We start from the raw sequence: 14,031 nt of genomic DNA on the forward strand, positions 1-14,031 counted from the left end.
TAAATCTCTTAACACATAATGACCCAGTGCTACTTTTGCGGCAGTTCCCAAATGAATTTTTTCTCAATTTTTAACTTTTATTAAGTGATTTATCATTATTTATTCTAATATTACCGTTTGTGTGTTGCATTTTAAGTGAAAATCAGGTATTTTCCCATATTCACTTTACTGATTACTCATGTACATCATTAAAGCTCAGATTAACATTGAGGGTTATATCAAAAAACAGGAAAAAATTAAGAAAAAGTAACTTTTTTAAAAAAATATATCATTAACTGAACATAAACCCAGTGTGTCCATCCACTGTCATTGATCCAGTGCCATGGGTTTTACTGGTGAATCGATGTTATAGAAGATGACGGTGTTCCCATGGTAACTACGGAGCCTCTGAACATCCAAATGGGCCATATCTGATGACCATGAAAAGATGACAAACTGTATTTTATACCAATTATTTACAATTATTGATCGGATTAGTGGATCAACAGGTATTAAACAGTTTAGATCAGTAGATGGTTTTGGTCACTGGTGGATGTTTGGGTCTTTATGGGTTAAGAAAGGTTAGATACAGAGAAAATGTGATTTGGAAACTGCCACAAAAGTCACACTGAGTCTTTATGGGTTAATCTACTAAAATAAAAACACTGAAATTGTAAGTGTTTGCTTTTCAGAAATGTTGTCCTTGTGTGTTTTTGTGCACCTCGGTGTAACAGAGCTAAGTTGTTGTTGCTCCAGGTAAAGTTTCCCCCAAACTGGACGTGACATGAAGTCGATTTATCCATTGTGTGACTAATGGGTAATGAAAACTGAGGTGTGGGGGGATGAGTAAATGACAAAAAAAAAAAACCAAAAGGTGGCATGTTCACTGTGAGAGAAATGAATTCCAGGATGTGTTGGGCTGATCCCGTCTGCAAATGCAAATATTAAAACACAGATGGAGCTAAGAGAACAAACCGGCATGAGATAAACGGGGCAGGCTTATGAAAAAACAAACTCATCACAGAGGAAATCAGAAAGGAAAACCAAATCAGATGGACGAGCAGGCGCGCAAGTTTATCGAGAGGACGACGCATCTAATGAAGTCGGTAACCGGCGTCTTGTGTTTGTGTTTCTCCTCAGGTTTACATCTTTGAGAACAACATCTACTACCAGTCGGATGTGAGGAGTAACTCGCTGAGGATCACGTCCTCCGGCCTCGAGGGCGTCGTCTTCAACGGCCTGGCAGACTGGTTATACGAAGGTGTGAAATATTCCGTCACGCTTCATTTTTTTCCCAGGTATAAAACGGTTTAAAACCCGTCAAGGCCTGAGCCATTTGTTTCCAGTGGGAATCATTTCAGCGTAACACAAAACAATGGATTAGCCAATAGCAGGAGATTCATTCATTTAAACCAAGTTATGATCAGAAAACAGCAAAGGTAAGACAATATTCATGGTCATCACTTCATAATAGACCTTTATTTTGCTTATTTTTGCTTACCAGTAGAAATAATACTTGTACTGTTGCAAAGTTTTTCTTATTGGTCTGTTTTATTTAATTATTCCGGTCTAGCTTATTTTACATATTTGTCCATTTAAGTGCTTGTTGTTTGGATTGTGTTCTGTTGCCGGACAATTGGTTTTATTGAGCTTTTAGTTGACGTTTTTCTGGTTACGTGGATGTATATCGTGTGTATTGTGACAAGCGTTGAGTAGTGTTACCATGGCAACACAGATGTTGCTGAGGCTGCCTCAAGTACCGGGGCAACTGGGTTTCAGAGGCTGCCAATATCATAAATATACCATATGGGTCAGTATTGTATGATAATTTTCAACAGGCCCTGCTTTAAAACACAAAAATGCATAAGTGTGATAATATTTACAGCCAGTGTGGAGACGTTAAGAACAACGTGTTTGCATTAAATTACAATAAAATGTTAATTAGTGTCATTTGTGCATTTTACATGAGTAGAATTTGCTGTGGTGTGACTGTGGTTTATATTTAATTTGGGTAATTCCCTTTACATACTTAATATCGTAATATAAAAATGAATTTGCAAAGGATCTTTCGGTGGTATAGGGTCACAATCATCTACTAAAATATAATTCATAGTTACATTTTTCTGTAAATCACATAAGACTAGTTTCAAAAGGGTCTAAAAATACAATCACAACAGACTTTAAAAAATAAATTAATAACTTTGAATGTTTCAAGTATTTTTTTGAGAAATTTTCAGACTAGCACTCTCAGCCAGATGGTCACACCACATGACGTTTTGGCACTTTAAAAAACAGAAAAAGGATAAAAATATGAAAATCACTGCATACTTTTATAAATGGAAGAAAAATGAATCAAATAAAGCTTTCGTTTTGTGTTTTTGTGAGTTGTGTATGCAATATATAAAACATTTCCTAGATGTTTGACGTCAGAGAAACCTGCGTTTTCTTCTTGTTTCAGTCTTATTTGATTTCATGGGGTCACCTGTTGATGATATCATAGCTCTTTGCTGTCCACCTCTGCTGCCTCTGGATGTGGTTCTGCTCTCCTGGTTTCTTCTTCTTTTTCTTCTTCTTCTTCTTCTTCAGATCTAATAATCAGTGGCGATTTCTCATAGACTGCAAGGGAAGCCCGGCTTCCCCTAAAATTATGAAAATTAAATGGTTAAATATGTAGGGCTGTGTTGACATTTTACTGACTACAAATGTGTTAGAACATGTTCATCTCACAGATGAGTTTGTTCAAATCAGCTTTATCACAAATCAACGGACGCGATGTTGTTCACTTCTCATACATTCCTGTTGCGCTGTTTTCTCATTCGATCTCTGCTCAGTGCATTTGTCCGTAGACTGCGGGCGTCTATGGGCTTCAATGGGACTGAGTGGAACAATTTTTTTCATTGCGTCAAAACTGGACGGTAATTGGATAAATGCCACGATGTTGTCCCGCCCCCGGACGCCGGGCGTCTCTGGGGGTGAATGGAGCTGTGGGCGGAGCTCGGCCGGGCTGGACGCCAGAATGTCACATGCTGATTGGAGGATCAGTCGAAAGGCTGAATCCCGTTTGATTGACAGCTGTTTTCAGATCTACTCCTTCACTGACAGTTCAGTTTAATACCGCCGCACATTCTGCTGTGAAAGAGAGAGAAACCACTACAAAATTACTCGTTCATTTCTTGCACTGTAAATAAAACACACTCATTGGACTTCCTTGTTTCAATTTAACATAATTTCAGCATTTTCTTGTTTCGGTTACATAATTTAATCATTTCTTGTTCGAGTTTAGTATCGTTTTGTAGATAGTTAAGTCAATCATACTGTCGGCTAGGTCGGAGTGAAAGGAGCGTCTCTAGTTTAAAAAGGCTGAAGTCTTACACCCACAACACAATGGGCCAAGGCAATCTGAGCAGCCCAGCTCTGCTGGACATTGAGAGGACACTGGTCCAGTTCCTGGAAAAGACGCCTACTTGGTACGATAAGGTCACTGAGCATTTTCTTAAAAAGGAATGGAGGGCCGAATTCATGTTTAAATAGCTTGACGATTTTTTTAATTAATTAATTAATTTATTTATTTTTTATGTAAGCCGACAATGAGCTTCCCCTGTCTGAAAGACGAGCAGCCGCCACTGCTAATAATACATCATAAATAGTGCTATATATTGCTGGATATTGATGGAAGGTGTGTTTGAGAGATTAATTAATTTTAAGATAAATCACAGTGACACCACATGACATTTTTCATCTAAATAAAGCAGTCAAGTCACTTAGATAAGCTGGAGTATTTCACAGATGTTGAAACTTTGCTGTAGCTGTTCTTTGTTTTTTGCGTTTTATACTTGACCTTTTAAATCCCTCTTTGTCATTAACCCTGTACGTGGGCAGCAGCTTGTGCACATGTTGCATGTGAATGATGCAGGGATTGTTTATTTCATGTTTTGCATTATTGAAAGGTGAATTTAATTGAGTGCTTAAGTAAGTGGAAATTGAAATGTATCTGTAATATCTATAAATATTTCATCATCAGTATGTAGATTGTGGTAGAGATGAATGTTTTTCAGCTCTTCAGACACATAGACAGTGGTTTTGTTGAGTTTTTTGTTTTTTTGCTTGTGTTTTTTGTAGTTTTAGAGCACATTGCATCCTAAACTCAGCTTTAAACTCTGAAAGATTTGTGTCGTGCATTAGAAATGCTGCTGAGCAAACGAGACAATCTAAGCAGAACGGCAATGAAAAATCAACAGCGAGCCTCTACTACGAGCCATTAAGTCGCTGTGTAAACAAATTGTGCAACGCAGTGATGGTCTTTGCAGTTTGCACAGACAGCATCACATCGCACACAGATAAGGCAGATGGGAAACATTATAGAATCGTCTCTATCTGTGGATTTACCATTTTTATGCTGATGTTTAGATAGTAAATGAAAAAGGATAACAGCTGTTTTTCTGTTTTTACATGAATGTAGAAGCAGTCAGAGGAGCCTCGATTGATCAATTCAAACTGAATGTGTTTGTCGAGAATTATTCCAATATCACAGTGGTGCTGACGTAAGAATTAATCAGACTTTAAAATCCTGAAACTGTATAAAATGGACCATATTAAACTAATGAGGCAAAAACATTACAAACATCTCATTCATTTATTTATTCTGGAATATGACGCAGCAGAAGTAAGTGAACTTTTACTAATGGCCTGTGATTCACTGTCTGCGTGGTTTGCAAACTGATGAACTAATGCAATATGTGTTTCAAGTACAAAATGTGCCAAAAGGACAATATTATGTTTTTTGTTTTTTTTTTAAATAAACCTTTATTTCAAAGATTACAGTTAACAAGGATCAAACATACAATTGACAAGGCCACAAGAACTTATAACAATCATAACATACAAACAAAAACAAGCCAATACAAAGGGATTCTTAGACATTAGTTCTCTGTAAAAAGTTTTTCATATAGTCTGACAGTCTTATCACATTTGGGGGAGTCTGTAAGCTTAATACTGTAAATGTACTGTTCAAATTCAGCCAGGAGTCTGTGCAAACTTTACATTTATGGATATGGAATTTCCCAAACAATATTAATAAGTTAACAATGTACTCAATGCTGCTCTCTTGGTGAATAAAAAATGTAATAACAGAATGGGGTTTTTGACTTTACACAACATATATCTTTCCAGTTTAGTCCAGAGGGTAATAGAGTGGTTGCATTGATAGAATAAGTGTATTAAAGTTTCAGTTCATTGTTAGATAAGTTACATTTATTTCCTAGATCTACAAATTTAGAAAGATATGCATTAGTGGTGTATATATTGTATAAAATCTTGACATGAATCTCTCTTATCTTATTATTGATGCAGTATTTGTATGATGCCATCCATGCTCTTTGCCAATATTACATGGTTTTAATGTGTTACGCTTCAGACACAGTGACATTACACAACTCTAACTACCTCTGTATCTGCAGTTTCACCACTAGATATCACTAAATGTTGCACACTGAATTATGAACTACGGATTAATCGAGGTTTTACTTCGTGAAAATCATGAAAAATGCTTAAATTGCCATTCATCTAGAGATGTTTGACAAAAAAAATCCAAATACAACCAGTTTGTTTCTTGAAATAGATTAATTATGAATGTGTTTCTCCAGTCATACGTGGAATATACAGAACTGCATAAAAGACTTAGTCCAACATTTTCTTTGTTGGTTTAGTAAAGTTATTAAATATGCATTCCTCAGTCTCTGTAGTAAGATCTAATCTGGCTATATGTGAAGTACAGCAGGAAAAACAAACATTTCAGGGAAAAAACAGCTTCTATAAACCAGCGTGGTTGTATTTAGTGTGACCTCCCTTTACACTTGGCATGTCTTTAACCCTGTTGTTCAGACAATATGATTTATGGCATTAATTTTCTGAGGTTTTATCACTGACAAATTGAACAAAAATAAGCAAAATTGGCCTCAAATTTGAAAAAAAAAAAAAAAAAAATCAACATGAAGCAAAAGTGAAAAGGAAAAAAATAACAAAATGAACAAAAATGAACCGAATAATCACAGAATGAATAAAATAATCAATGAAATTAGTGAAAATGAACAAAATAATCAGTAAATTAAACAAAAATTTTCCAAAGATAATAAAAAAAAATTACAAAAATGACCAAAATAATCAACAAGAAGAAAATAGTAAGTTGAACAAAAATGAAAAAATGATCATAAAAGTTATCGAAATAATCAATAAAATGAACAAAATAATCAACAAAAGGAGTAAAATTATCAAAATAAAAAAAGTGGTTGTATTTAGTGTGACCTCCCTTTGTACTTAACATGTCTTTAACCGTTTTGTTCAGACAATATCAGATTTATTACATTAATTTTCTGATGTTTTAAACCAGGTTTCATCCAACACATGTCAGATGGTTCTAATTGTTTGTGCTGCTTCTTGTCACGGGGTCAAAGGTCACACAAGACAGTGACTTTAACTTTTAGAACCCATTCAGTTCAGTTTTTTTGTGTCTTTTAAGGCTGTGCACATATTTACTGTATTTTCTTGTTGTATCTGAAGAAAAGAGGATGAGAAATAAATATGGATCATTTCAACCATGAGGAAAACAACAAAGCTAAAGGTGGAATAAGACTTTTGCATCGAACTGTTGTTGCAGTAAAGAATATTCTTAAATTATATCGCCATGAAACAATAAATTAAAATCAGAAGTTGCCATTTTTCCATATTTTGTTTGGTTGTCCCATACATGACCTCCTTTTTCAGTAATCCTATACACTTACCATTTATGAAAACTGTTTATTGTTGTGTAGTTTGCTGTGGAGGAGTTTTAACCCTTCAGTCCAAACAACAGCTTCACCTTAAGGATGTCTGCTTGCATCTGTGAATGAGTTTCAGTTTGAGGTTTAAGGTCCAGACTTTAACCGGGCTGGTCTCAGACATTACATCACATCTGCCTCCACCATTCCCTGGTAGAAATCCTACTACATATACCCTACTGTCTTTAGGGATGTTGTTTTAAAGCACGGTCCTCTTCATTTCATGGATGGATACCTTGACATTTTTCTGTAGAGTTTTCTGGCATTTAGAATCTGGTATTTAGAATTGGTCAAGGTCCAGAGGCAGTAAAACAGCCGTGTTCCTAATAGTGTCAGTATGATATTTTTCTGACGGGTTTGGGTTCTGACATAAGAATGCAATGTTTGGTTGCTGTAAACATAAACCTCTGATTTCTGGAGTTATCAGATTATTCAAGTGATCATGTAAACAGTATAATCTGATATGATTTCTCAGATAACAGCAGTAATCTGATTATGATAAATCAGATTAACACACCTGGATTCCTCAGCAATACTCAATACAATATACCCATTAATCTGTTTTATTTTTTTCCCTTAAATTTGCACATATGTAAAAAAAAAAACAAATTGTAGAAAATGGAAGTGAGCGGAAGATAATAACAGGAAGTTTGAGTCGACCATCACTACTTACGTACACACTCTGAAAGAAATAGGATCAGGTTTGTTTGAATTGAATGCGTATTTGACATTAGAGACTTAACGCAAATAAATCCATTCGTACTGTAGTTTATTCCTTAATCCAAAGAGAACTGATAATGGAACCAGAATCACTAAATTCTTATCAATTCCCATCCCTAGTAAGTGTCAGTAATTTTTCATCAACTCACTCAGTTGCACGATTTCTGGAAATAATTTGCTTTAAATCTCAACACTGCCTCCCTATGGTTCCTGGTGGCACTGCAACATATTCTCCATTTGGTTTTCATGCACAAATTTCCAGATGAAAACAAATACAAAGTGAACTCAGACTGTGGATGTATCTGTATTCATATCTATGCATAAATCAGCATTCAAACTAACTGAACAGTCTATTGTCTATAAAAGAACATCCAACCGCTCTTAAAGTTATCGGTATTTAGAAAGATACATGTGTTTTAGTTCAAGTGCTTCATGCTGCATTGACAGGTCTTAGATCAATTCAGTTTCAATAACACCCCCTGACTACTGGTTGTATCCAAACTGTTTTGTAACCCCCTCCAGTTTGGTGAAAACTAGCAGCTCTTCAGGAATCCTCTTTGATCAAGGCATGACACAAACACTGCACAGCCAAGATAGACAAATCCCCTTTAAATGAACACAGAAATCCTGTATGCAAATGTTTCTAAGATTTGCATTTGTCTGAGTAAATAAATGGTTATGTTAATGTTTATGTCACATTTTTGTAATTAGTATACGGTGGCCGACAAGGGCCAAACACATTGCAGCGGCCAAATGCATCTCAGTTAAGAGAAAACAACTGCAAGTACAGAAACGATGCAAATTCACAAACTCAAACACAAGTCTGAATGAGGTACAAGGGGGCGCTGTCAGCAGAACAGCTCAATGCAGAGACACACAGGATGGTGAGAGATGGAAAACAGCTGACTGACAGTGTTTCAAACTACAGTGGGAACAAATTGAAGTTACGGCATAGCACGGTCATGTGACTTTTATTAGATTACATTTTACACTAGTCTGTTGTCCATAAACGCTGCCCCCTACAGGTTTGGAGCACTTCCGTTGTAGTGACTGGTTCTGCAGCGTTTCTTGTTTTTCATATGCTTTCTTGGTTTGCATTGTTTCTTTATTTGCAGAGCATTTGATGATTATGCGTTTGGTTTTGTTTCTTGCAGCACATTTTTTCATTTGCACCACGTTCCTCTTTTTGTACCTCAGTCGGACTTGTGTTTGAGTTGTTGAATTTGTATAATTTCTGTACTTACAGCGTTTTCTCTAAATGAGACACATTGGGCTGTCACAATGTGTATTAGTATTTATTTTTAGAGCTAAAATCAGATCATGTTTCAGGTCATTTTTATGCAATACAGAGAAAATTGCAACCCTTCAAGCACCAGTATGTAAGGAGAGGTAGAGGTCTTGAAATCGGCGTCTTCTATTAAAAAGGAACATGAAATAATGAACAGTTATTCTAACAGCCCTACAGTACATCGACTGTGTGAGGTTAAATTTGCATTTGCATTTTCAGAGGAGATTCTGCACACACACTTGGCTCACTGGTGGTCACCTGATGGAGAGAGACTGGCTTTCCTCACCCTCAATGACTCCCTGGTGCCCAACATGGCTCTGCCCCAGTTCACAGGCAGCACATACCCAAGAGGACTACAGTACCCATACCCCACGGCAAGTCTGTGCACCACTCATACCTCACAGAAGAGACACAACACATTGGCCATTTCAGTAGATTTATGTACGGGAGCTTATTTTCACATTTTCGCCATGTGTCCTCTTTATGGAGCTTATTTTCTAAGGTGTGCCTGCTCTTAGTGCTCCTTAGGTTTGTAATTTATCTGTGGATCAAACCAGTTTTTTTGTTTTCTCTATATGTGAAACAGTTATTACTATCACCACGACAGGAAGGTAACATTACCTTACTTTCATGTAACTAGCAATTGCATTCATATGAAATCAGCCTGCTGGTTTGTTGGTAGCTAGCAAAACATTAGCATAGTGGCATGGACCTCATTCACTAACGGGGAACATCTTTACTGCTAAAATGCACATAGTAAGTTACTAAAACCGTGTCATTGAGCTAATTATTTAGTTTAATATTTTTATATCTAAATCTTTTCCTAATAGAAGGAATTTACTTCTGTGTAACTAGTTAGCTACACTCATGAAGTCATAATAATACTGTTAGATTGTTGGTCACTAGCAAAGCATAAAATAATGTGTGCTATGTGCTAATGCTAATTGCTAATGCTAACGCTAAGTACTGTATGTATGTATTACGATGGGTAAAATACAGAGACTAAATTTCCCTTTGGGGATAATGAAGCAAGTTAACCTTTAACCTTTTAATGGAGCTAAAGTGGTTTACTGAAGCAATTTCAGTGCTCTTAATGCCATTAAAAATGTTCTTTAAGGAGAAAAGTGACATTCTAATTCTGGTTTGCATGGTTAATTGTTGATCTATCTCCTACTTTGTTCATATTAAACATTTTTTTACTAGTTAAACACTTGTCTTTTTTACACGAATCAAAATTATTTCTGACAACTATTGTTGAATTGTTGGTTATATTCATTTACTTTAAGGTTATTAGCTAATCACATCGATCATACTATGTGAAAACAGTGACTGGTAGCTAGCAGAGAGCTAGCAAAGCAGTAGCATAAAAGACCATTATGACTGCAGATATAAAAACACACAGACTACACACAAGAGTATACATTATGAAAATAGTTTCACCCTCACCCTTCCCATTTTCACTCAGAAATGTGTCATATTAGGCAACAACATGCATTAGCATAGAGGCTTTGAGAAGATATTAGCATTAATGTGTTAAAAATAGATAATGGTGATTATTTTTGCCCTTTACATTGAACTATAGAGTTGTTTTTGCTCACTATGCATGGTTTAACATGTGCCAAAACAAACGGCCCTAATACAGTAGTGAAGGAGCCATTCTGTGAAATATCCGTAAAGGTCATTGCAGTAACAGTAAGCTGAATACACAGTAGACTTTATTCAGCGTGGTGCTCAACAGAGTAGCAGAGGTTCACTAATGGACGCCAGGTCAGGTCTGTGGTTTCAAAGGGAAACTAAACACCCTCATGGCAAAAAAACAGCTTCATCTGTTCCTCTCTACCATTACCCCTCTCTGTTTTTGGAGATGAGTTTACTATTTTTGCATGTTGTCAAGGAAACAGCTTACTTGTGACCTTGGCTTTCAAGGTTTTTTTCATGATTAATGGCAGCAGATGTGTCACTAAAGGCGCTCATTTTGCTCGTTTCCATTGATATAATTTGTTAGTAATTAAAGAAAAGACATTAACTCATTTGGATCTCCTTCTATAAGTAGCATTCCAAATATTCAAGGTTCTAATCTAAGTTTTCTGAAAAAATTCTTTAAGAAATTGTTAGAATTGTTAATGTTCAGTGGAATGTTTATTTCTGTTAACATTTGCACATTAGTGAAAATGTGCATATGTTGCAAATGGGGCCTCAACAGAGCAAATATGTGCTGTTTTATCAAGAAAACCAAATATATGACATATATGGGTGATGTAACTTTGTAGTGACACACCTCATATGACCACTACACAAACCGGAAGAAGTGCAGCCAGCTGGTATCACTGTCATCCAGTTCTCACATGGCCATTTTGATGAATTGGACATCTCCAGCTAACCTGCTGACACGGATGTATGGGTGTGATTTCTGTTTGTGTAACTTCTGCTGCTGCTGTCTTGGCTAGGACAATCTTGAAAAAGAGATTTTTAATCTAAATTAGATTTTTTCCTCGTTAAATAAAGCTTATAATAATAATTATTATTATAATAATAATAATAACAAATGTTGCACTGAATCTTGACGTTAAGATACAAATATACCACTATTTCTTAAAGGTAAAAAGACACACATTGTGCTGAATTTTTTGTTCAATTTGTCATCATGTTCTTTTTTTCCCATCAGGCCGGTCAGACAAACCCCACAGTCAAGTTGTCCGTGGTCAATCTTTTCGGAGCAACACACACTCAGGAACTACAGCCCCCAGATCAGCTCAAGCACAGGTGACACACAAACACACACACATACACAAATCCACTCATGGTGCACAAGTCATCCTAACCCCCATCTGAGTCGTGTCTCTGCTCCATCTCTGCAGGGACTTCTACATCACCATGGTGAAGTGGATCAGTAATACCCACCTGGCAGTGCGGTGGCTCAACAGGGCCCAGAATGCATCACTGCTGACAGTGTGCGATGCAACTGTAGGAGCCTGTCTGAAGGTAAGTCGGATTAGGAATGGGATATTTACCTTCCTGTTCAGTGGTTGACATCAATGGACAAAAAAAACACACACTGTACAGTTAAATCACAGAACGCCATCAATCTGGGTCCAACTGAGGCTCAGGTTAAATGATTAAAAAACCAATAAGAGGACACACTTAACCCATAAAGACCCAAAGATCCACTGGCGACCATTTACTAATCTAAAATATTTGGTACCCGTTGATCCATTAATCCTATTAATACATGTAAATAATTGGTGTAAAATGCAGTTTGTTATCTTTTCGCAGTCATCAGATATGAGCCATTTGGATGTTCAGAGGCTCTGTAGTTACCATGGAAACACCGTCATCTTTTACAACATTGATTCACCAGTAAAACCCATGGAGTTGGGTCAATGACAATGGACGGACACACTTTTTTTTCTGTTCAGTTAAGGATGTATTTTGCAGAAAAATATTTTTTTCTTCAGTTTTCTCTGTTTTTGATATAATAACCCTCAACTTTAATCAGATCTTAAGTGAAGATGTGCATGATTAGTAAATTAAATACAGGAAAATACCTATTTATTTACCCAAAAATGCTAAATACATGGCATAATCTTAGAGTAAATGGTGATAAATCACCTGAGAAAGGTTAAAGATATAGAGGAAAAAAATCTTTTTGGAACTACCACAAAAGTAGCACTGGGTCTTTATGGATTAAAGAGCATTTCTGTATTTTTACTTAGAGTCCTGCTTTATTTATTATATTTATGTTCTACTTAGACCAGTAGTGTAAAGCCATTAGGGGAAACTCTGAGCTGATCCCATAATGAATCACAATCATGCTCAGAGCAGCAGTAACCACTAATATGTTAATCCATGATGTTCTGTGCATGTTAAACACCCATACATTTTACTCACTGATATGTTAATTAGTAGAGAAAATCTACATTTTTCATAGCAATCAACAATGATGTAACACATTTATTGTGTGTAAATGTATACGTGGTGTTAAGCCAAGGCCGAAATTTACACTTAATGGCTTTAAATGGTAGGTTTAAACAAGACTGTGTTGAAACAGAGGGCTGTATATTCTGAGTGTGAATCTGCTTAGAGGGGAATAAGATTTAAGTCACCAACTAAATTAAAAGATAAGTCACAAACTGCACTGAGGCTGTGAATCCTGCCAGGCTACTTCTTGCACAGTCACATTTTAGAATGACTGTGAGGCTTAATGAAACGATTTGAGAGCTTTAACTTAATCACTGTATTTAGATGAGTAGGTTATATTCCAACGAGTCAAATTCTGCTAGAGTTAGCTCTGATTTTCAGCACCATGGATAGCACCACTCATCTAGGATATGGGAGTCATATCAGTGTAGGATTTCCTGTGACTCTCATATTCAGATCTCCACAGTTCTTTAACTCTGTTCCACTGCTGTAGATACACTTGACACCTACCGTCACTTTGGAATAAGAATAAAAGTTTCAGGGTTGTTTTGTTTCTTCTTTGGCTACACTGAACGCAGGATGTTGCAACAGTGCATTAGCAAAATAGTGTCATTAAAGAAGTTTTTTTGGTAGCATATGTGCACATGAGGAAACACATCATGGTATTATTAAGTCTAAACTCCTTTAACAGACAGCAGTCTATGAAAGATGTGTGTCTGAGCTAAAACATGACATTTCCAGGGTCTAGTTGTAGGTGGAATGGAAGGATCTGAACTATTAGCTGAATTAAATCCAGGTGGGCTTTTGTGAATTTTCAACTTGTGTCATATCTGCCATTTTCAATTTTTTATTGATAAAAGGTAAAATGTTATGCCAACAACAGGCATTTGAGGATAATCCAGCTTTCATCCATTAAACAAATGTGACATAAAGTTCACAGAACAGTCAAAAATATCATCAATCATCACATTTCATGTCATTAAATACATTTCACATTGATCCAAGTGAGGCTGCACAGAGGTAAGGTGTTGCTTGTTGGAGCTGCACATGGAAAAGAGATATTTTAGCTATGTGTTACCTTTGTCCTCTTCACCCTCATCTTCTCTCTGTAAAAATGTGCTGATAGCTCAGTACAAATCTGTGCAATCCAATACACTGACACCCCAAAAAAAAAAACGAACAGGAAAACTGCTCTTTCCAAGTGCTCCAATGATAAATGTAGGTCATTTTGGAAAATACAAATATTACAAATGGGTCCTTTAATACGTACTGCTGTGTGTTTATACACACACACACACATATATATATATATAT

General features: G+C 36.2%; 1 protein-coding gene across 2 annotated transcripts in view; it reads left to right on the forward strand.

The window, feature by feature from the left end:
• LOC115430824 (inactive dipeptidyl peptidase 10-like) overlaps positions 1–14,031 on the forward strand; it is a 116,080-nt gene that overhangs the window by 57,036 nt on the left and 45,013 nt on the right. For both annotated transcript variants that reach the window (XM_030151078.1, XM_030151068.1), the window contains exons 8-11: positions 1,120–1,240; positions 9,019–9,173; positions 11,465–11,562; positions 11,658–11,781. In XM_030151078.1, the coding sequence (XP_030006938.1) occupies positions 1,120–1,240; positions 9,019–9,173; positions 11,465–11,562; positions 11,658–11,781 (498 nt within the window). The remainder of the gene's footprint in view (positions 1–1,119; positions 1,241–9,018; positions 9,174–11,464; positions 11,563–11,657; positions 11,782–14,031) is intronic.

The sequence above is a fragment of the Sphaeramia orbicularis genome, chromosome 2, assembly GCF_902148855.1.
Source record: "Sphaeramia orbicularis chromosome 2, fSphaOr1.1, whole genome shotgun sequence".
Lineage (NCBI taxonomy): Eukaryota > Metazoa > Chordata > Actinopteri > Kurtiformes > Apogonidae > Sphaeramia > Sphaeramia orbicularis.